Source organism: Natrix helvetica (assembly GCF_964273705.1).
Source record: "Natrix helvetica genome assembly, chromosome: 9".
Lineage (NCBI taxonomy): Eukaryota > Metazoa > Chordata > Lepidosauria > Squamata > Natricidae > Natrix > Natrix helvetica.
Genome location: NC_138560.1, coordinates 882,131 through 905,768, shown reverse-complemented (window position 1 = coordinate 905,768; position 23,638 = coordinate 882,131). Strand labels below are relative to the sequence as shown.

Below are 23,638 nucleotides of genomic sequence, written 5' to 3'. Positions count from 1 at the left end.
AGGGGGGGGGAGTTAAAAGAGGTACCAGCCTAGCATCCCTACATGGCCACAAGTGAACTAAGTCCAACCCCCCCCCCCCCCAACTGGATTTTGTTGACCCTTATCAAACCCCGAGGAGATCCCGACTCTTGGGAAGATTCCTTAGCAATAAATCCACTTCACTGGACCTTCTTCACCTGCGGAGCTGCTCTTTCCCACCGGACCCTTCCCGAGGTGGGCTCTTCAGTTGGTCCGAAGAAGCCGCTCTTCCTTCAACCCACCAAGGCAGACCCCCCAGATACTCCCCAAACAGAAGTGACTCGGTGGTCAAAGCCTCCCTCTTTAAATGAATACCTCCCACCCCAGATGAGGGGCGAATGGCAAAGAGAGAATCCAGACGATTGGATTCATCTCATTGAGCCCACTACCCTGGGGACCCCAGTGGTAGAGCAAGACAAGCCCCTCCCCTGCTGAACGTCTCCAACCCCTCTTCCAACGAAGGCCACCGGGAGGAAATGCCGAGCTGGGCCAAGCCCCCCCCTCTCCCCGGCCCCAATAAACCAAGCATTTAAAAAAAGTAATACAAAATAAGCACAGCTTTATCATAGAGGTTAATAAAAAAGGACTAATGCTTAAATTCTGTATATGCCTTTTACAAAGCAAAAAACCAGAAAAGGGGGTGGGGGGGTGGGGGGAAAGCAGCAAAAGGAGTCCAAACAAAGCAATCTAAAGTCAGAATTTGATCTTTTTTTTCTCTTTTTTTTTTGTAAAACATTTTGTGTGTGTTTTTTTTTTAAATAACGTATTCATGGTTACCAGCCATAGTCATAACAAAAGTTATTCATAATAAAATGTATCTAAAATAACATTTCTATTTCAAACAGGAACCTTGTCTCTCTACTCTTTTTTTTTGTTTTAGAAATACAGTAGCTCTGTCTGGTTTGTTTTTCTCGTCTTTTTGTTTCGTTTCTGTACACTTTGGAAAAAGGCTTTTCAGACTTCAAATAGTTCTCGAGGGTGTGGAAGAGGAGAGGGGATTCGGCGAGAATTCGGTACCTAAGAACTGGCTGTTGGGCGGGGAAGGGGCTGCCAGGAGACGCTGCCACCCCCAGCAGGGGCACCGTGCCCAGTTGGAGGGGGCAGAACCCACGGGCCGGCCCCCTCCATCCCCCCCCACCTTACTTGGGTAAACTTTCCCAGCCCCCTGGTTGTGAAGCCCCCACCCTCGCTCGACCTCTGACCCTGCTTACCTGGACCTGCTATCAGCAGGGAAGGCTGGCCTCCGTTTGCCAGCCCAGCTCTGCCCTGCCCTTCCTGGCATGGCCTCCTTGGGGAAGGGGAAAAGGCTGGGCAGGGGGGCGGGAGAGGAAGTAGTGCCCTCCCCCCCCCCTCCTGCACTAAAGCTATTGAAAACTAGGAAACCGTAAACAAGGCGGCTAGAGAAGAGGTGCGAAGGGGGGGCTGGTGGTGCCCAACCCCATAGAGGCAGGGTCTCCTGCACAGCCACCCCTCACCCAAAATCTTGTAGCCCATTCGGATGGGCCCCCAACGTATTTCCTGCCCACTCCCAGCCCCAATTTGCAGCCATGATCCCGGTTCCTGGATCACTTGCCTGCCAGCCTCTGAGCAGGCTCTCCTGCCCAAATTCAGCCCGGCTGCTCCTCCTCGCCTTTGCTAAGTACCAGGAAACACTGTGGGTGGAGGGGAAGCCCTCGTCCCCCCCCCCAGGCCCACACTTACCCACCCCCGTTGCTATGGCCAGTTTGCCCTGCTCCTACCTCCCCACTCCTCCTCCCCCACCCCTTTCAACAAAGGAAGACACACAATTTATCCAACCCAAATGATTGAAGGAGGAGAGAAAAGCTTTTTTCTCTCAGGTGTCCCAACCGTTCACCCCCACCCTGCCCCCTCCACAGCTTGGGGGGGGGGTGGGGGGAGAGGGGGAAAGGGAAGGGAGCCTGGAACCCATGCCAGGAACTCAAATCAGCTCAACTGAGAATTCGGCTTCTGAAACCTAAACGGGGGATCTCCGATCCACCCAAACTGCTTCAACAGAACTAGGCTTAATACTGCCACGTTTAAAAAAAGGAAGGAAGGGAGGAAGGGAGGGAGGAAGGAAGGGAGGAAGGGAGGGAGGGTGGGGAAGAAACACAAAAGCCTGACTGAGCAGGAACTGAAGGGGTTAAAAAAAATCCCATGCTACTCCTGGGAGACGCCTACGCTACTCTGTCTGTCTGTCTGTCTGGTCCTCAAAAGAGGCGGTGGCTTTAAGAGGACAAAGGGAAAAACAAACACCGATTGTGTGCTGGATACCCCCTCCCCGCTCCCCCTCGTGGGCCTTTCCCTGGGGTCCCCCTCACACCCCATCACCACTCTTGGTAGAAGCAAGTGTTAGAGGCACTTTTAAAATGGTTTAAGTCACCTGCTGCACCCTTTCCCTCCTCTTCCTCCTCCCTGCTCTTCTGACCCAGGACTCCCGGGGAAAACGGCTCAGGTGAGCCAGCCTCTCGTTTCCCCCCCCCCCCATGCCTCCCATCCCCACTACGTGTGTGACCTCTGGTTCCCCTCAGGGGTCACCTTCCCTGTCCCCAGGAGGGAGGCACTGGGAAGGAGGGGAGGAAAACCAAATCGGAAATTATACTGGGCCTAATTTAGGCCCCCACGTTCAACCGGGGAGACTGCCCCCTCCCCTGTACATCAAAAATATTAAACCAATATCTGAAGTTATAAGAATAATAAAAAAATAGGAAAAAAAATATTAGAACACAAGATGGTAAAGATTGTAGTGACCGTTTTTTCTCCTCTATTCCTCTGGCTGCTAAGGAACGCTGGAGAAGGGCGATTTTGGGGGGGGGGGGGGGGAAACAAAAAAAAGTATTCACCTACCCCATAGTGACATACCCCTTGGGGGAGGGGCTTAAAACAAAAACAAAAAAACCCAAAAGGAATGGGAGGAGGAGAAAAAATAAACAGCCATCCTAAAGCTTCTCAGGAATATGCCCGCAGATCCAGCTTCTTCAGATGGTTGAGGTCTTGTCCGTGCCATCTGCAAAAGAGAGAGGGCAGAGGTCAAGGGGCAGCATTGAAGGGGGGGAGGGGAGGCGGGCTTTGATGTCCTGAGAATCTTTGAGCTTGTTCAGGTTGGGTGGCCGGAAGAGGGGAGAGCAGGCCTGTCCAACCTTGGCCACTTTAACGACATGGGGACTTCAACTCCCAGGATTCTCCTGGCTGGGGAATTCTGGGAGTTGAAGTCCACATGTCTTTAAAGTGGCCAAGGTTGGACATGCCACTTGTTGGAGCATTCTTTGCACAGACTTTAAATCTTTGCGTTTTTTTTTTTAAAGAATTGTTAATTGTAAGTCTTCATTGTTTTCCCTGTTGGGAAATTTCTTCAGGAGCCGCTGAGATATCACAGGCTGCCAGTTGCTCTGGCCCCTCCCTGGACCCCAAGCCATCCCCGGGGTGGCCAAGGCCATTTTTAATCCTTGCCTGGGAGGCAGGTAGCTCTGCAGCTGCTCCTCAGCTCCCAGGGGGCTTTTGCCATAAAGGAGGGAGGAAGGGAGGAAGGATGGCGGTTGCAGCTCAGCTTTGAAGACGGGCAGGGGCTGAGCAAGCTGGGCTTTCAAAAGATGTCAGAAACTGACCGGTCCCCTGTCCTGAGCCGGCCTCGCGGGGTGCAGGAAGGTCCACTGCAGGAAAAAGGTCATACGACCCCTGAGCAGCAAAACAACAGCTCTGAGTCCGTTCAGATCGTCCCTTTTTATCAGAGTCTTGCAAGAAAAAGAGGCTGGCGGTGACAATCAAAGCCCTGAGTTGCTCCTAAGTGGAATTTACCACTTAGAGTAAGTGGCAAACACAGAGACTCATTTCAGGGGTCTTCAGGCAGTCCTCGATTTACAACAGAGCCCAAAATTTCTGCTGCTAAGCAAGACAGTGGCTCAGTGTCCCGGTTTTACGACTTTTCTTGCTGCAGTTGTTAAGCGGGTCACTGCAGTTGTGAAGTTAGCCACACGGTTCTAAAGCGCATCTGGCTTCCTCATCTGACACTTGGTCACAAAAGAGGATCACATGACCGCAGGACACTGTGACCGTCATAAATATGAGCCAGTAGCCAAGCATCCAAATTTTGATCATGTGACTACGGGGAAGCTGAAACGGTCGTGTGAAAAATGCCCAAAAGTCACTTTTCTCAGTGCTGTCGTAATTTGGAACAGTCACTATACGGACTGTTGTAAGTCGAGGACTGGCTGCATTGCTTAGATTTATATCCACCATAAACTGATGTTTTGGGCCCTTCTCATCTTTGCCCCCAATCCTTCAAGGAGACCGAGCTGACTGACCCTTCAGCCTTGGTGGCCGGGGGGGGGGGGGGGGGGGGGACGGACTCGATGTGGACACGGGGGTCCCCCAATCCCGGTCCCACACCTTCACAAGGGTCACAGCCCCCTCGGTGTAAACTCATCGCTGGCCAACCCAAACCCATCCTCGCGATCTGGCGAGCCAGGGCTCCTTACCCCCCAGCGCGTGCTCCGTCATGCTCAGGCACAGGGACTCCAAGGTGGGGTTGATCTCCAGATCCGTTCCAGGGAGCTGGCAATCTGAGAGGTTGGAGGAAAGGGGAGAAGACCCATCAGGCACAGCCGTGGGCGGTTCTGGCGTCCCTCGGAGGGAGATGGCACCTCTTCTGGCTAACGCTCAGGGGGAAATACAGACGCCTCAAATTTGCTCAAGTCGGAAAGGAAGAGGGAGAGGAAAGAGGATAAGGGGGACCCTTAAAAACAAGGAGAAAGCCCCTGGCAGACCTTCGCCCAAAGACCCAACGCCCCACTTAAGGACGGGCGGAGAGCAGTGTTTCCCGCAGATCCCCTGCCGCAGGACGAAGACGGAGGCCTCCTACGCAGGTGACAGGCCTAGGGTCCGGCTTACTCACCCTGTGGGAACATGAGGATGGCCTGAGGGGAGGTGTGGACGGGCAGTGAGTGGGTCCGCTGGACTGAGCTGCGGTTCTGGCCAGGCATGCTGTTGCTGCCCCCAGGATTGGCAAACCAGAGGTTCTAAGGGAGAGGAAAGAAGCTCGTTGGCACCTCTCGGCCGGCTGTTCAAAGCATTTGGATGTTATTCTCCCAAATTGAATCGGATCTCACCTGCCGACCTTGGCTCCCCAGATTCGGGCTGGTCAGTCCGTGCCGTGGGGAGACCCCTCCGATCCCCACCGGACTCAGGATCCCCATGCGGCTTGGGGGGATGGCACGGGGGGGCATCTGGAACTGCCTCTGTCCTCGGCGGGCCACCCCCACCCCCACAGATCCAGCTATGGGGAGAGAGTTGGAGCCAAAGGCCCACCTAGAAAAACACAGGAGAGGAAGTCAATCCTACCGGTGGCCAGGCTGTCATCGGGTCTGGCACTGCTTCACCACCCAAAGCGATGCCACCGGCTGCCCCTGAAGCTGAGACGACCAATGGGAGCCCAAGCCATTCAAGGGGCTCAGAGGAAGCCTCCCCTCCCTCAAGGGCCCTCGGACGCCCCCCTCTGCCCCCCACCCTCCAGGGCTGCCGGGGGCTTCACCAAGGAGAGGGCAGATCTAAGGAGCCTCCACCTGGCATCCTGCATGGGAGAAGGGGCCACAGGGAGAGGACCCATAGTCCTTGTCTTACAACCATTTGTTCAAAAACTGTTCCCAGTCACAACACGGGAAAAAGTGACTCATGGCCCCTTTTCATGCAACCGTGGCTGTATATCCCCATGGGTCACGCTGTCAAATTCAGGTAATTCCAACCGGTTCATATTTATGATGATTGCAAACGCAAGTCCATGGGGAAACCAGATTCACTTAACAACCAAGTTACTAACTTATCAACTGCAGTGACTCACTTAACAACTTTGGCAAGGAAGGTGGTAAGATGGTGCAAACTCACTTAACAATTGGGAGCCAAGGTGCCCTCCCTCCTTCCCTTTCTGCTTCTATTTGATAGCAGCCAGCTATCAAACTGACTCCACCCATCCAAATTGCAAACGGCAAAGTTAGCCAAGCAGACCTCAGCCAGGAGGAGCCGCAAGGAAGAAGCCCAAATCTCCCCACTCTGCATAAGGATGTGTGTCAATGAAGCCTTGTTTTCAAAAAGGATCCAAAGCAAGCTGTTTTCATTTGCATATCGCTATCTCACAATCGCAGGGGCATTTGCAGGTTTTTTTTTTACTACAGTGACAGCTTCTGTTAAGTATGAAAATATTCCTTCAACAAAAAAAACCTCCCTGTCATTTTGAAGAAGAAGAAAAAAATCCATTTCTATTGTTTAACTAAATTCAGTTTTTCAAGCAACCGGTGACAACGCTCTCAGGATTCACAAGTTTAAACTGGCGGCTTCGGAAATAGTTCTGACACCGCTCTGGTTCCATCTTTCCCGCAAAGGATCCCCGAAGTGTCACTCACGTGGCAGGCAGACACCACAAAGTGACAAAGGCATCCAGACATGCCCTTCGCTTGTCACAATATTAGCTAGTCAAACAGCTGCTCATAAAGCTCTGAAAGACACCAAGATCTTTTTGGGAACAGAGTTTTGGGAGGGCAAAGGTCTTTGATGTCGAAGTGGAGCTCTGCCTTCCTGCAGAAGGACGCTACAGGCAGGGTCACTGGGTGGCTGGAGATCCAGCCGTATTTTGACCCCTCCCGAGGCAGCCCTCTGCGGATCAAAGATCTGGAATGGCCTCGAAGGACAGGGGGAATCCACTGCCAGGACAACAATCGGGTAAATGAGGTTGAACCCAGACCAAGAAAGTGGTTTGCAAGAACACAACCCCCCCCCCCCAATACACACACACATTCACAAGGAAAAAGAGAGGAAGGGGAACAGAATCAGATTTTCAATATTCTCTGGCAATTGCATTTGCATTTAGATTTATATCCCACTTCACAATGCTTTTACAGCCCTCTCTGATCAGTTTACGTAGTTAGCCTCTTGCCCCCAACAATCTGGGTCCTCACTTTACCAACCTTGGAAGGACGGAAAGCTGAGTCAACCTTGAGCTGGTCAGGATCGAACTGCTGGCATTGATATAAATGCAAAAAGCAGGGTAGTTGGAGCAATATTCTTCCTTATAATGATGTCTGCTAATGAGAGCTGGACATTAAAAATGTCTGATCGCAAAAGAATGGACCCCTTCAAACTGTGGTGTGAATTATTGAATATTATCAAAGACAGCCAGAGTAACCATTAAATGATCATTAGACCTGTGGTGGTGCAATGCTTCGAATGCAGCATTGCAGGCAAACTCTGCCAATTGCCAGCAGTTCGATCCTGACCAGCTCTAGGTTGACTCAGCCTTCTGTCCTCCGAGGTGGGTAAAATGAGGACCTAGATTGTTGGGGGGCAAGGGGTTGACTCTGGAAACCACTTAGAGAGGGCTGGAAAGCACTGTGAAGCGGTATAAAAGTTCTAAGCACTGGTACTAATGCTCAGTTATTAGATATAGCATAGACACTGGAGTAACTTCACTTCTCTGTGATGGGCCCAACCCTCTGGAATGACCTCCCCCCCCGATATCAGAACCACCACCGACTTCCGCTCCTTCCGACAAAAACTGAAGACTCACCTGTTCCGTTTAGCCGGCCTGGCCCATTTATAGTCTTATTCTACCGCCTGGCAGATATTTTAATTGGGTATTTTAGGGTTATTTAAATATTGTTTTTAACTGCTTTGCTTTCTGTACAGTTTCTTATTGCCTCCTCTTTTATGTTTGTATTTTCTATCTATTGTTGTGTTTTATCTGACTGTACACCGCCCCAAGTCCCTTTGGGGAGAGGGGGCGGTATAAAAGTCCAAATAAAAGTAAAGTAAAGTAACCAATGGAAAATGCTGAATCGTATACAGCCAGGAACATCACTGGAAGCCAAAACCACAAGACTACGTGAGAGTTACGTTGCCCTGTGTGCAAATTCATTGGAGAAGTCGATGATGCTGGAATGGACAGTGAATCAAGATGAAGGAGCAAGCAAACAGACCCACGCTGGCTTGATACCATCCCAGCTGTTTACAAAGGGGAGCATCCAACTACAGGAAAGAAGCTGCGCTTGAGAGGGCCACATGCAGAGCACCTGCCTACAAAGTCGCCAAGAGTCGGACACAACTGAAGAGGTGAAGCTACTCCTAAAGCTATAAAAGTAGCTCTAGTTCTACACAGCGTCTGCTTCTTAAGTCTGGTCAATCTTACAATACAATACAATAGCAGAGTTGGAAGGGACCTTGGAGGTCTTCTAGTCCAACCCCCTGCCTAGGCAGGAAACCCTATACCGTTTCAGACAAATCTTCTTAAAGACTTCCAGTGTTGGGGCATTCATCTTGCCAGGTTTTCCTTCACTGGAGCTCTGCTCAATGAGCCTAGGAAGCTCCTTGTGCCCGACTGGATGCCGTGCTGGCATTTTAACCCAGCGGTGCCTCGAGACTTACCCTTTCTGGGGGCGATAGCCTTGCATGTCCAGCACGGCCTTCCTCGGGAAGGTCCGGAGCAACTTCAGGACCTGCTGCTTCCAGGACAAGAGGCGCTTTTTCTGGGTCTCGGTGAAGGCCTGGCGGGAGGGGGACAGAAAGGCCGCCATGTTGGGAAAGGGGAAAAAAACAGCAGCCTCAAACAACGGCTGGCCTCTGGGGCTCCCGTAACGCCCAGGCTCACCTCGTGCATCAAGCACTTCTCGATCAGTTGGAGGTAACTGGTGATGTTCTCCTCGTCTGGCCGGGAGACAAGCAATTGCGTACATACTGCAAGAAAGGAGGGGGAAATGGTTACGGAGGGGGGGGGGGCTGGAGGGAGGGAGAAATTAGTGGCATATAGATTGTTTGTCCAGCCTATAAACCACTAAAACCAAGCGACTCCTGGAGGCTTGCACCAAGGCTGGAAAACCAGAAGCCAAATACAATGTAAAGGAACAATAAGAAACACCTGTAGGGTCCTTGATGCCCTCTGAGCTGAGAGGTTCTCCTGAAGACATTTCATTATCCAGCTAGGTAACCTCATCAGTGCACTGACAACCAGGCTCAGAGCATACTGATGACGTTACCTAGATGGGCCAAAAAACATCAGACAGCAACCCAGTTATCCTCCTCCTCCTCCTCCTCTCCACAAACCCCACTCGCTTCTACCACTGATGATGTTATCTAGTTGGGTCATGAAACGTCTGGAAGAAAACCACCCAGCTCAGAGAGCACCAAGGACCCCACAGCCCAACCCTGGGCTATAAAGATTCTCTTCTACCAATAACAAACTCCTCAGAGGAAGCTCATCAGGGAATGCCAAGAGGAGCTTAGGAGTCTTTCTTATGGGACAAAGAGACCCACAGCACAGCCCACTCATTCTAGCCTCCTTGAAGGCCTCACTGAAAAAAGGCCTGACCCCCCCCCCCCAAAAGAGCTCACCTTTACCCATCACGCGAGTGAACTGGCCTGCAATGTCCCCTTCGGCGATCGGTGCCGCTCCGGATTCTCCGTCACACGGGGAGCCTGTTGGGGGTGGGAAGGAGTCCTCGGTGGCTTCCTTGTCCTCGTTGCTGCTTTTCTCCAGGCCCAGCGTGGGGCCCCCCCTCGGCTCAGCTGCTGCCAATGGCTGGGTCTCCTTGGACGCGGACGCAGCGTGCAGAGTGTGGAAGGCCTTGATGGGGGTGGTGAGGATCTGCTGCAGTTCCTGAAGTGCGTTCCATAAGTTCCCCCCTTCCAAAATGTCCTGGAGAGAAAAGAGGGGGGGGGGGGAGGCCGAGGGGAAGAATCCTGCTTGCTTCGTGCCAGCTGTTTATCTTTACTTAGGCAGGAATGAAGGGCATTCCCCACGCATTGCGACCCCCTTCGCTTTCCTCATGCTCCAGCCTGATGCTACAGTTGTTGAAATTCATTTTTCAGCAAGGGGGCGGGTTTTCCTGCATCTGCTTAGCAACTGCTGGCTCTGATCCAGCATTCTGACCCAACAGCTGAGTGACACAACTCACTGCCAGCAAACAAAGAGCAACACAACTCACACAGCTTCCCAAAGCACACACATTTGATGTAAGTCCTGCATCCTATGCCGAGGCAAGCAACGTCTGCTTATTGTGTTTCCACTTGCAGGAAAACCAAGTATTTAATGAGATAATTTCTGAATGTTTAGAGAAACGCTCTCTAAACTAAGGGTGACCAACCTTGGTCACTTTAAGACTTGTGGACTTCAACTCCCAGAATTCCCAGTCAGAACAGCTGGCTGGCTGAGGAATTCTAGGAATTGAAGTCCACAAGTCTTAAAGTTGCCAGTTGGCAAAGTATTTCTGGGAGTTGAAGTCCACATATCTTAAAATTTCTAAGTTTGAGAAACATGGGACTAGACCGGTGGTTCTCAACCTTTTCTTCACCATGGACCCCACAAGACTTCAGATTTAAATCTTAACATTTATTCAAGCCTTCAAGGACCCTTTTGTGACATCACAGCCCCCCGGGGGTCCGCTCTAGGCCATTTGAACCACCCATGGAATCCCAGGTCTGCTCTCAGGTCCCTTACCTTCTCCAAGGACTTCAGGACACTCTGCCTTTCGCGCAACTTTTGGATACTTAAGGCAATTTTGTGCCTCGCTCCTTTGGTCACATTCTGTTCGGGGAAGAAGAGGGAGAAGAGAGTTAAAAAGGGAATTCAGACACGCACCTGCCCTCCAGCCTTTATAGGAGGGACATAGCTGCCTCTTCAGAGTGGCCCCCAAAACAGTGCATGGCGTTGCATTTTGGGGGTGTCACTGTGACCAAAGTCAGAGGAATGGGAAACGATACCTGTGATTCCAGATGTTGCTCCGTGAGAGTCATCATCTCTTCGTAAGTCATTTGGGAGAAAAGGGCTGCGTATTTGTGGAGACGGAGGCTCTTCAGCCACGAGGGAACATCTGTGGGGAAGGACCAAGGCGTCAGGAACCCTGCCCCAAAAGCCCTGTTTCCTGGAGAAGACCCCCAGGGAACCACGCGGCTGGCCTCCAACCAATGGCTACACGCAGCCCTCCGAGAGAAGTTCAGGGAGAGATTTTGGGGGCAAAGTAAGAAGTTGTTATTGAGTTTTCCTTTGAGAGCAGGGCCTGCTCAAGGTCTACCAAGTCTCCATGCTGGGGCTACAAGAGCCCCCCCCCCAATCTTCACACTCTCTGATGCAACGTTCGGGACAGCCAAATCGAGGCTAACAAGGCCCCCTCCTCTTTCAAATGTATTTCTGGATGCCCCCTAAGTAACTGACTTACAGAACCCACTGAAGTGGCACAGCTAAGTCTTTGGCCTACGACCGTAGTTGAGCCCAAAGCGTCTGTTCCTAAGCGAGAAAGTTGTTAAGGGAGTTTTGCCCCATTTTATGCCCTTCCTTGCCAGCCGTTAAGTGAATCACTGCAGCTGTTAAGTTAGTCACCTGGTTATTAAGTGAATCTGGCTTCCCCCGACTTTGCTTGCCAGGAGGTCCCAACAGGGGATCACCTGACCTAGGGACACGGCAACCGTCGTAAGTACATGCCAGTTGCCAAGCGTCTGGATCTGGATCATGTGACCAGAGGTTGTGTGAAAAACGGTCCAGTGCCCTCGTAACTTTGAATGGCCACTAAATGACCGACTGTGAGCCAAGGACTACCTGTGTATCAGGCTGGGCTTTCTCTGCCGCGTCTCCTGCATCCCAAACCCAGTAGAAAAAGAAATGGCAACCGAGACACGCCCTGAAGAAGTCAGGGAGGATCGGAAACCCCAGGGGCTCTGCTGACCCCTCAGATCCCAGGCAGAAATGGGCAGTGGGCCTTCCCAGCCCCTGTGATTCCACCACCTCCTCCAGCCCCTGTCGTACCTTTCATGCCGCTCCCGTCCTCTTGGAAGGTGTTACGACTGCTGGGCGGCTCCTCCGTCTGCTCGCTGCCTGAGGAGGCCACGCTGCTCTGGGGCGAGAGGGGCGCGTGCTCCCCGCTGGAGATGAAGGCCGGCCGGGCCCCCATCTCCTCCATGTTCATCCACTCGCTGGGGACCTGCTGTCCCGTGGGGATGAGCGACATGGAGCGCTTCAGCGGGCTGGGGTGGATTTGGCAAGGAAGGGCTGCGAGGAGGAGACGGTCACAAAATAAGCCAATTCCTTTCATTGAGAGGACATCGCGACTGGCCCAAGGCCCTCCCACCGGCTTTCCTGCATAAGGTGGGACTAGAACTCCCCGTCTCCTGGTGTTGGCCCCCAAATCACCCTCTTAGCTTTCACGCCTAAGGCAGGGCTAGAACTCCCAACCTCCTTGTCATTGGCCCAAAGTCACCCAGCCAAATTCAAAAAGTCAAACAATAAAAGTAGCATGTTGTATAGCTGGCACCCAAACTACATGGCTAAGAGTCCCCCAAATGAAGGTTTCCTAGCCAGGATTTGAACACATCTCACAGAAAAGCCTGTTTCGATCTGGGACTATGAAAAGTCTTTCCAGCTCCTCACAAATATCCCAGCCAGGATGGCAACACTGCCCCCCCCCCCCATTTTCAACCCCGTCCCCCAGCAAAGCCCTTCCGAACCTGTGCTGCCCGAGCTGCTCCCAATACTATTGATGCCCGAGGACACCGAGCCGGCAGGGTGGAAGGACATGTGCCCGTTTTCCCGCGGCGCCTTCTCCTGCCAACCGTGGCCCAGATCTCCGAGGCCCGTCTCCCCCGGACCTTGCCAGTCGTCGGAGCCTTGGCGCGAGTGGTAGGCCGTGTCTGGCCGTGCCCGGCCTTGGCTGGGGTAGCCGCTAGAAAGGCGCTCCTCCAGATGGTTGAGCCACAGGGCCAGGGAGCTGCGGTCATCCAGGGTGGTGGCCGGGTGAATGAGGGCGTAGGACAGCAGCTGCCGGCTCTCCTCGATGAAGACGTTGCTCTCAATGGAGTAGGCCAGCACCTTCTGCAAAAGCTTCATGTACTCGGACTTGGCGTCTGCGTTGCCGGGCTGGAGGAGGGGCAGGTGGGAGAGTAGCAGGGAGACCACTTTGTCTTTTGGCTCTTGGTGCCATTGGTTGATGATGGCTGGAGGAGAAAGAAAAAGAGGGATGCAAATTGGACAAGGCCGCTTCAGAGGCAGGAACCTCTTCCGGGCTCTCCAAGGGAAGGTCTTATGAATCTGGAGGCAGGATCCGTCCGACCAAGGCCTACGTCAGGTGTGGGGAAGGAGGGCCCTTTTATGTCTTCTGGACTTCAATTCCCAGAATTCCTGAGCCAGCCAGGCTCATTCTGGCTGTGGAAGTCCACCAGTCCCAAAAGGGCCTCCATGAGGGCTGCCTTGCTGCCACTAGAGCTATGCCCACAGCCATAACAGCCCTATCAGATGCCACCCTGTCTTCTATGGGGCGTTTCTTTTACACAGCTGTTATATTTCACCGCATAATGTATACACTGGACCCCGTCAGCCGAGGGATTTCAGCTGGCGGGATCTAGGACAGGGCTCTCCAGACTCGGCAACTTTACGACTTGTGGACTTCCAGAATTCCCCGGCCTGCCTTGCAAATCCCTGCGGTTGTTAAGGGAATCATGCCGTCATTAAGCAAATCTGGCTTCACCCATGGGCTTCGCTCGTCCGAAGCCGGCTGGGGAGGTTGTAAATTTTGATCGTGTGACGCCAGACACCGCAGCCGTCATAAACACATGCCAGCTGCCAAGCGGCTAAATTCTGATCACGTGACCATGGGTGGGTGGAATGCTGCAACGGTTGTTAAGTGTGAAAAGCGGCCGTAAGTCACTTTTTCCAGTGAGGTAACTTCAAACCATCACTAATGGGATGGTCATAAATCAAGGATTAGCTGATTCAACTCAACACACACGACGTACCTGCGCTGTTAGCTTCAGACTCCAGAACGTGGATCTCTCTGCAGTCGGCCAGCGAGTGCTCCAGGCACAGCTGCAGAAAGCGGGCTTGGGTGCGAGAGATGCGCTTGAGAAGGGAGAGCAGGGCGACCGTCTGCTCACATTCGTTCCAGCCTTTGAACCAGCCAGCCAGGATGCCCACCTGATCCCGGAACATCATGATGGCCAGCGCCTTGGCCTTAGCAGCAACGCACCCACTGAGGGGTCAAGAAGAGTACAGGGAAAGGGGCACCCCTCACATGTTTTCAAGGAGGGGTGGGGTGGGGGTTAGCAGGGAGGCAGCGCCACAACACCAACTTTCACACTAGTAGGGAAACAGGGTGGCACAGAAGTCAGTCAGAAACTCCTGGTTCCCTGTAGATCCTTTGGGATTCCTCTTCTTTGACGGATCCTTTCAGATCTCCCTGTACAAAAGGGAGAAAAAGTAGATAAGATACTCTGGAAATCCCTCCCCGTTTCTCTATTATCTAGCACAGGTTGGCCACGTTAACACTTGTGGACTTCAACTCCCAGAATTCCCCAGCCAGCTTTGAAACACAGAAGTCAAAAGAAAACACAAACACCTGCTCCTTTAAACACTTAACAGCTCACTAACATATACAGAACAGCTGGTGGAATTGGGGAGGTCTAGTCCAGTGAAAGCAAGGACCAGGGTGACATGAGAGCAGTGTTCCCGTATTGGAGGGGCTGCCCCAGAGGAGAGGGGGGGTCTACCTGTTCTCCAAAGCCCCTGAGGGCAGGACAAGAAGCAACAGACGGAAACCAACCAATGAGCTAAGCAACCTGGAACTAAGGAGAAAACTCCCTGATAGTGAGGACAGTTAACCAGTGGACCCTAACCAGCTTCCCTCCATCACGGGAGGCTTTAAGGACAGACTGGACAACCACTTGTCTGGAATTGTGTAGGGGCTTGGTCCTGCTTGAACTGGGGCTTGGACTAGAAGACCTCCCAGCTCCCTTCCAACTCTTGCTGTTCTGTTAAGCCCAGGAGCTTACCAATTGTGCAAGTTATCTTATTTATGTACACCCAACGATGAACCTGGCATTCTTCATACTAGAGTTAGCTAGTCGGAGAAAAAGCTAACACCGGAGATGGTGTTTGGGTGAGCGTCAAAAGGAAGAAGAGAGCGTGAGGACAATCACCTCCAACAAATTGCATTTTGAGAGGCTCAACGGAGAGTTATGCAAATCCTGCAGCCCCAAGAAGCAATATCGTAAAAGCTTTAAATGACTTCCCCAAGACCCCCAAAGGAGACAGACACCCGTTGGATGAATCTAATTAACTGCCAATCAAAGCCAGCCAGCCTGCTAATAGAAAACCCCTGAAATTTCACAGGGTGGTTAAGGTGCAGGAATTCAAGACAAGACAGGAGCAATCCAGAAGAGCGTGTCTAGGGAGATGCTCGTCCACCAGATCATGATTCTCCCAAAGTTCTTCTGAAGAAGCTTCTTAGATGAGAAGCAAAACGCCTCCAAGGAGAAACATAGAAAGTCCAGGTGCCTCTTGAAAAAGCACCTTTGGGACAACCCGGAAGACGGGAAGGAATCAATTAAAAACAACACGTTCATAAGCCTAGCCTGCCTACCGTTGCCCCCGGACCCCTGCCACTCTTCCGATATCCCTTTTTTGGTAGAGGAAGAAGCAAAAGCGGGTCCCAAAACCAGACTTCTATTAAAGCCGTTCTACGAACAGCGAGCATCTGTAGTATTATTTTTTGTAATGAAAGGGAAAGAATAGACTGAGGAAACGGCTGTCTGGGTCCTTCCATTCTCTGGACACTATAATTAGAGTTAACTGAAGCAAGCCTACTCCCCAGAGAAAACCACGTCTGGAGGCGTCTTGAGGAGCAGGGGGGCAGCTGGCCGTAATTATACCTTCAAAAGAAGAAAGCAAGACGCAACCAAGTGCCATCCCATCCGCAGTCCCATGCGCACCCAAGAGAGGCCCTTTGCCACACAGGCAGGAGGGACCAGGAGCATCGAAGAGGGAAGAGAGCAAGCCAGCAACACAGCACCAAAGGGACGACAGGCCAAAACTGGACGCGAGTTGTCCAGTCTAAAGAAAAGCGGGACTCCGGGTCAGTTAAACTTGGTAGACAGATAAAAGAGGGAGTCCTCGAATTACGACTACATCCCAGCCCAGCATTTGTTGCTAAGCATTTTATGACCGTTCTTGCCATAGTTATTAAGCAAATCATCTTCAGCCAGTAACACGGTTGTTAAGTGAATCTGGCTTCCCCATTGACTTTGCCTGTCAGGAGGTCGCAAAAGGGGATTGTGTGACGCCGGGGCACCGCAACCGTCGTAAATATGACTCAGTTGTCGTGCCTGAATTTTGATCATGTGATCATGGGGAGGCTGCAACAGTCATAAGCGTGAAAAATGGTCATGCCACTTTGTCTTCAATGCCACCGTAACTCTGAACGGTCCCTAAATAAACTAAGTCGGAAAACTTCACTTTGAACTCTTTTGCAGGTAAAGTTTTGATTTTGCCCAAAGGAGGGAAATGTATGTCAGTTAGACAAACAAGCCAGGAAGAGAAACCTAGAATTACACTCAGGTTCCGGTGACTCAGCTAAGCTGAAATATCCTTTACCAAACATTGATGGCTACTCTTCCCCCGCCAAAAATGCAAGGCTAATAAGCCCATTTGGCTACTACAAAACTCCCTGCAGGATGTTCCATTGGAGCAAGAGAACTCAAGGTTCTCCTTCTCCTTCCCTCTGGCTCTCACCCTGCAAATCAAAACCCAGGAAACCTCACTGCCACAGGTCCCAAAATAGGAGGTCTAAATCAGAAAACAACAGGAGCCTCCAACCTCACTCCCGGCTTTCCAATTCGGAAAGTGGAGTCGAGAGAAACAACACGGTTTTCAACTCCGGAGCTCCCCCCATTTCCAGATCAAAGGAGGCCAGAGAGCTTAGTAAAAAGCAAGCTTCAACTATTGTGATATTTGCAGCTTGTGTTGCTTTCGAATAACGCAGAGAGGATACGAAGATGGACGGCATGCAGCTAGATTCGTACGGAACAAGCCGACATCATATGGTTAGTTGCAGGAGAGCGAGGCACGACTCTTTATTTTGAATTAACATGGAAACGTAACATCGAGTTCTTTGAAGCCCTGCACGGATATTCGCTGTGTTGCTGATGCAAAAATGATATTAAGGTGGGAGGGGAAAAAACCCCTTTGATTGAAAGAAGTTAGATTTTTCCCTAATGTGTTCATGCCGATGAAGCTTCTAAGATAAAGCAAGGTTTAATGTTACTCTTACTAGACTGGCTGTCTACTTGCATGGCACCAAACAGAGTTGAAAATAACATTGACCAGGAGTGTCCGAACTTTCACACCTTGGACTAATTCCCAGGATTCCTCAGCCAGCGGTGAGTTGACGCCCACAGGTCTTAAAGTTTCCAAGGTTGGAGACCCCTGACTTTAAGAGTAGACCTCTTAAAAGACATGCAGGTGTAAAAGAAGTGAGGCAGGAGCATTTGAATGGCCCCTGTTCCTATACAGGTAGTCCTCAACGTATGACCACAGTTGAGCCCAAAGCTTCCTTTGCTAAGTGAGATATTTGCTAACTACGTTTTGCCCCATTTTACGACCTTTCTTGCCACAGTTCTTAAGGGAATCACTGCAAATGTTAAATCAGCAATTAGCCAGTAATCTGGCTTCCGCATTGACTTTGCTTGGCAGAGGATCGCAAAAGGGATCATGACCCAGGGACATGCAACTGTCATAAATGCGAGTCAGTTGCCAAGCATTTGAATTTTGATCATGTGACCATGGGGATACCGCAACGGTCGTAAGTGTGAAAAATGGTCATAAGTTGCTTTTTTCAGAACTGTTGTAAGTAACTTTGAACAGTCCCTAAACGAACAGTTGTTAAGTCAGGATTACCCGTGCAGCTATTACAGCCAAGAAACATAGCTTGCTACATACAGCGATCCTTTGCTGGCTTCTCTTGGAAAAACAGAAGGAGTTTTAGCTGGCCCAACTTGTCTCAAACTGCGTCCAAAGCACACATACCCACACCCATTTTTTCTCTATGGCAGAGCCTGCCAGCCAACAACTCTGCAAACGAGCTACACAACAACTTGTCAATCTTGGCTTTCGTGCTCTCACGGTCTAGAACACACAAAACACATTGTGGAATGGCCCACACTGAAGTTTGGCTTTCAAATTTGCTCTTGGACTTGGTCAAGTTTTCCCCATCAGGGCAAAGATGCAGCAAGAAAAATCAAATGTACAGGTACAGGTGAGATGAAACCTGGCTCTATAGCAGTAACTGTGAAAGGGATCTTGGAGTCCTAGTGGACAACCATTTAAATAGGAGCCAGCCATGTGAAGCAGCTGCCAAAAAAGCCAACACAGTTCTAGGCTGCATCAACAGAGGGATAGAATCAAGCTCACGTGAAGGGTTAATGCCACTTTATAAGGCCATACCTGGAATCCTGCATTCAGTATGTAGTAAAAGGCACGATGTAAAAAAGATGTGGCGACTCGGACTCCAGTCTAAAGGGGACTGGAGGCTAAAACATATGAAGAATGGTTGCAGGAATTGGGTATGGCCAGTCTGGAAAGAAGGATAATATTTGTGAGGCTGCCACAAAGCGGAGAGGCAAACCTCTTCTCCAAAACACCAGAAGGTAGGAGAAGAAGCAATGGATGGAAACTAATCAAGGAGAGAATAATCCTAGAACTAAGTAGAAACTTTCTCACAGTGAGGACAACCAACCAGTGGAAGGGCTTGCCTTCAGACATTATGGGTGCTCCAACACCGGAGGTTTTTAAGAAGAGATTGGACAACCCTAGGGTCTCCTGTTTGAGCTGGGGGTTGGACTAGAAAACCTCCAAGGTCCCTTCCAACGCTGTTATTCTGTAACTTACTACCTTGCATTAACCAGGCTGATCTCAGGACCAAGAAAAGCAAACCACAAAACGAGATCCAGAGCCATTCTCATCCAAAGGCCTGATAACAAACCAACATATTCAAATCAAGGGGCAGGGTGGACACCCGGCATAGGATTGAGCTCTTGTGGCACAATTCTGTCTCTCAGTAGAAGGGCAACTGTCATTGGCAATAAAACAATATAGATATTAAGTAGGACAAGCCTTTCAGCTAAATATAGGCCTCCAGTGTGCCTCACGCAGCCTCAGCCACCACATGCAATATGGAATTTTGTTCTTATCAAGAGAGATCATTAGGACCTGTGCTAAATTTCTAATCTAGTGCAGCTTTCTAGTTCCAGTTTTAAAACTGGAAGAACAGAATCTCATAAGGCTATTATCTTTGGCTTGGCAGGCCTGGTTACAAAGTGCTTAACGTGAGTTAAGACCCCGGAAGACCCCAGGAGATTATTATGAGGTTCAATCTAAAACATGAACCTTCCCCAAGAGGCTAAATGCTGCACAACCACCATGGCGCTTAGGTGAGAACAGGTGGTGAGAATAACGGGTGGACCATTAACTTATGAACTTAACTGCAGATCACAGGATAGGAGCTCTTTCACATTAAAGCAGAGGTCTTCAGACTTGGCAACTTTAAGACTTGTGGATTTCAACTCCCAGAATTCTACAGCCAGCTCTGGGAGTTGAAGTCCACAAGCCTTAAAGTTGCCAAGTTTGGTGACCCCTGCATTAAAGGTTTACTCATAAAATGAGTTTTTTTTAAAAGAGCAAAACTGAAGTGTGCCTCCAATTTTACAATATGGGATTGTCCCAGTTATCCAAATTTTGGAAAGAAACTGACCCAGCTGGATCCCCTTTTCATCATTGATTTAAGGACTCAGGGAATCTCTGTACTGATCCCGAGACAGATTAATGAACTTTACACCACCACTTTTATCACGTTTGGAGGCATAAACAGAAGTTGGAGCTTTCTTTTCTGAAGACCACCATTAAACCTGGCTAGTCATTTTAAAAAAACATCAAAGATTCCTCTATAAACGAGGAAGAAAGATCAGAGCCTTACAAGGAATAATTTGATGGGAGAAAACCTGTATCCGATAGCGAGGAAGAAGTAGGTGGCTAAAATGAAGGATGCAGTAAGTCTATTAAGCTGGAGCGGACTTGCCTCAAAGAGGAGGTGCATCTAACAAATCACCCAGAGCTACGTATTATGAATTCATTTTGCATTTGCTCTCCACTATCCCAAAGAGGATCTGGGCAAAGGAGATATGGAACACCTGACAGCAGAGTGCATGGGCTGCCATATTGAGACAATGCACCCCTACCAAGTATCGTCAGAAGCTGGCGAAATACAGGAATGCTTTCCTCTGATGGAGAAGTTAGAGACAAAAACAGAGAAACATAGAATCGTAGGGATGGAAGGGACCTTGGAGGTCTTCTACTCCAAGACTACTCAAGCAGGAGACTCTATTCCATTCCAAATGATTGTCCAATCTTTTCTTGAAGAACTCCAGTGATGGAGCACCCACAACTTCTGGAGGCAAGCAGTTCCACTGGTTACTTGGCCTCACTGTCAGGAAATTCCTCCTTACTTCCAGGTTGTTTCTCTCCTTGATTAGTTTCCAACTGTTACATCTTGTCCTGCCTTCTGATGCTTTGGAGGATAGATCGACCCCCTCTTCTCTGTGGCAGCCTCTTGAATATTGGAAGACAGCTATCATGTCACACCTAATCCTCAGCCAAGGGGTGCTCGTGAAGGTGAACCTGCGAACCTTCCAATGTGAGCAGAAGTAACTACAGAACTGAAGAAGCTTCTTCTGTGAGAAGTGAAATGTTTTCAAGGGGGAAAAAGCAAGGAAGACCAATTGTGTTTGAAAAGGCACCTTTGGGACAACCATGACCTGGATGATTGAGAACCTCCATAGACATTTAACTACCGAACCGTATTTCACTTCCAGAGAAGTAGCTTGCGAGCAACAATCACGCAGGGCGAGCTAAGTGATAGGACAAAAAAAAGAAAAGCATCACAGAGCAACAACATCAGGCAACAATCAACGTAAGGACGAAAACAATGAGGCAGCCCATCAGATGAATACAGGCAAATATTTCCTGTAAAAGAAGCCTAAAGGGAACATCTGAGTGAGTTTATAAACTGTTTATGACACCATGCGGAAAAGTGGCCCTACGGTCTCAGTCAGACCCCATCCATCCCCGGCTCTTTGTCTGCTGTCATAAAACTAAATTTTAAACTTTCAGAAACCGCCAATGTCCCCAGATATATTTGTACCCCTAAGAGTTTCTCCATCCTTGGTTCTCTTCCGCCAAGGAGGGTCCCTACTGGATCCAAAAGTGAGATGTTGGGCGGAAATGATCCCCAAACCACCTGTGGAGGGAAGCCTTCAGCAGAAACTGTGGAGACCTGGGAGAAAGGGAGGCGGGGAGTCCTTCCTTCCTTCCTTCCTGGGGGAAACTTTATGGAAAGGGGGCAAAAGCTGCAGACCCAGGAAAGCAGCTTCCTTTCCTACTTGGGGTGGGTGGGTGGAGGAGCAACCCAGAGAGCAGCAAATGTGTCCACTTTTTCAGTAACTTTAATGTTTTAACTTTTAATGCCTAAGACCTTCACGCTTTGAATCCTGGAATGGTTTCATACTAGGTTTGTAGCATTACAGGCTGCCCAGAGTAGCTGGCTGGTGAGATGGGCGGCAAATAAATGGAATAAATTAAATTTGGGAGGGGGGGAAAAGGGGGAAAAAGGAGCTTTAATTGGTAAACTGATATCCTCCTCTTTTCTCTCTAGTCAGCCTTATTTTAAATTAAGTTTCCAAATTCAGGGTGTTCTCTTTCCAATAGAAAAAGGGTTTAAAGACCCTGAGGAGCCCCCCTCAGCTGACGAAGGGGCACCCTGGCAAGGAAAGGGGGGCAGGCGAGGGTCTCCCTCCTCTCAGGGGGGCGTCAGGGCACCCAAAACGCCAGAGGGCATTGGAAGGGGGGCTCACTTAGGGGGCGAGGACTGTCCACCTCCCCCAGCCGTCCAGGAGGGAAAGTCTGCTTCGAATGGGGAGGGGGTCTTTCTAACAACCGTCCAATTGAGGGGGGAGGGCTTCGGCGTCTGGGAAGGGTCTCAAGTCCAGCCGCGGCACTCCTTTCGGGCGGCGACGGGAGCGTCCACCCCCCCATGGCGTGGCTGGGGATGATGGGGCCTCGGGTCGCCCTCCGACCGAGCGGGGAGGGGGAAGGGGCGGGGCCCGCCGAGGCCCCCTCCCGGGGGGCGGGGCTGCCGCTCCCTGAGGACCCCCCGGGAGAGGGAGGGGGAGGGGAGGGGGCTCGGCCGGGTCTCCTCATACACGCCGCTTTCCCGCCGCCGCCCCCCGCCGCCCCACTCACCGTCGCCGCGGCCCGCTCCGGCCCCACCGGGGAGACCGAGTTCCACACACACGCGCGCGCGCGCACGCCCGGAGACCCACGTACAGACATACATACACGCGCGCGCGCGCTCCCACACTCGCGCACACTCACACACACACGCAGGGCAGCTCCAGCCACCACACACTCCAGAGGGGGGCGCGCGACGTCACAACGCACGGCGACGTGGGGACGCACCGGGACGGCGACGGCATTCACGTACGCAAGCACGCACAAGAGCGCGCGGCCTGCCCGGCCCGACCAACCAACCAATCAATCCAGTCGCCCCGGTCGCCTAGTTACGTCGTTCACCTTGCCGTGCCCATTGGCTGGCGCGGCGCGAGGCTTCCCTTTAAACCCTCCTCCTCGTCCCTCTCCGCCCGCCAATCTTTCTCGTCCTAGGGACGCTCCTCCGCCAATCGCTGAAGTCGGGCGGCGCGGGGTGGAGTTTGTGCGGAGGGGGCTTCCGGGCGACCAATGAGCTGGCGGGAAATGGAGGCAGGAGGCGGAGGGTGAGAGGGGCGTGGCCTGTCAGCCTCTCACGCATCCCGCTTCCCGCCCAAATCTCGGTTCTCCCTCAGCGCCGAGCCAGGCTGATGGGAGTCTCCCGAGGGGCGCCCGTGAAGCGGGTTTGCCCCCGCCTGGGCTCCTCCCGAGACCGACCCCTCCGCTCCCCTCACCCTCCGCTCACTTCAGGGCCTTTGGGTCCAGGCGACGCCTCTTCCTCTTGGCTGAGTTCACACAACCTGGGACACGCCAGACCCGAGTTAGCCAAGCCTCTACTGATGTGTTTGTAGCTCGTCGGACTCCCCGGCCATCAAATCCTCTTGCGACGCTGCACGATGTTGGTCAAGCTCTGAGACTTTTAAGACGAGCGGACTCCCAAGTCCCAGAATTCCCCAGCCAGCATGGAATTCTGGGAGTTGAAGTCCCCCCTCCCACCTTAAGCTTCTAAGGTTCACCCAACAGGGTCAGTCTATTGTGAGAACCCAGCCATGCAAGGCAGGGACAGAGCATCCCAGCCAACTGGGTTTGCTAGCTAAGCCTTGTGCTGCAATCCCGCGTGTGTTGTGATGTTGCTTTCTTCCCCCTCAAGATGGCCCTGCGTATGCGGGGTTTGTAGGACTTCAGCTCATCTGTAGTTCCTCAACCCACCCAACCTGGGTTTGCCCCACACCCAGTAGGATGGATTTCCCCCAAGGAATTAGGGATCACTTGGCTTGCTTTCATTCAGCATGCTTATTTATCTACTTATATACGTGTACACACACACACACAAATTTACGTGCTTCTCATCTCACCTATCAAGTGACTCCTATGTTGTGGGAAACCAGCCAACTTTTCTATGAAGATTCTCCGTCATCCGGGTCACGGTTGTCCCAAAGCTGCTTTTTTTCAAGAGGCAACTGGACTTTGGTTTTTCTTTGAAGACGTTTTGCTTCTCATCCAAAAAGCTTCTTCAGCTCTGAGAAGATGAGAAGCGAAACGTCTTCAAAGAAAAAAACGGAAAGTCCA

The 23,638-nt window shown here is 51.3% G+C and overlaps 1 protein-coding gene across 7 annotated transcripts; it reads right to left on the bottom strand.

Moving 5' to 3' along the window:
• Nucleotides 1-557: 557 nt before the first annotated feature.
• On the bottom strand, nucleotides 558-23,564 carry SAMD4B (sterile alpha motif domain containing 4B). Of its 7 annotated transcripts, XM_081961801.1 has the most exons (14): nucleotides 22,815-23,045; nucleotides 22,436-22,605; nucleotides 13,777-14,216; nucleotides 12,493-12,978; nucleotides 11,795-12,037; nucleotides 10,756-10,865; nucleotides 10,493-10,579; nucleotides 9,388-9,691; nucleotides 8,648-8,733; nucleotides 8,425-8,543; nucleotides 5,124-5,322; nucleotides 4,910-5,033; nucleotides 4,494-4,577; nucleotides 558-3,025 (listed from the first exon to the last, which is right to left on the bottom strand). In XM_081961801.1, the coding sequence occupies exons 3-14, from the start codon at nucleotides 13,970-13,972 to the stop codon at nucleotides 2,997-2,999; spliced, it is 2,067 nt and encodes a 688-aa protein (XP_081817927.1). In that variant the 5' UTR covers nucleotides 13,973-14,216; nucleotides 22,436-22,605; nucleotides 22,815-23,045; the 3' UTR covers nucleotides 558-2,996. The 7 variants fall into 7 exon arrangements, with proteins under 7 accessions (XP_081817927.1, XP_081817928.1, XP_081817925.1 ...); XM_081961802.1 differs by lacking the exons at nucleotides 22,436-22,605; nucleotides 22,815-23,045 and adding an exon at nucleotides 23,425-23,564; XM_081961799.1 differs by lacking the exon at nucleotides 22,436-22,605.
• Between the last annotated feature and the right edge of the window lie 74 nt (nucleotides 23,565-23,638).

What these genes read in the sequence shown, in the direction of transcription:
- SAMD4B (XM_081961802.1), bottom strand. Translation starts at nt 13,972, where the DNA reads ATGATGTTCCGGGATCAGGTGGGCATCCTGGCTGGCTGGTTCAAAGGC. An exon ending in AGCAACATCTGGAATCACAG is followed by an intron (nt 10,580 to 10,755) that starts GTATCGTTTCCC and finishes TTCCCCGAACAG; the next exon opens with AATGTGACCAAAGGAGCGAG. An exon ending in TGGGGAGCCAAGGTCGGCAG is followed by an intron (nt 5,034 to 5,123) that starts GTGAGATCCGAT and finishes CCTCTCCCTTAG; the next exon opens with AACCTCTGGTTTGCCAATCC.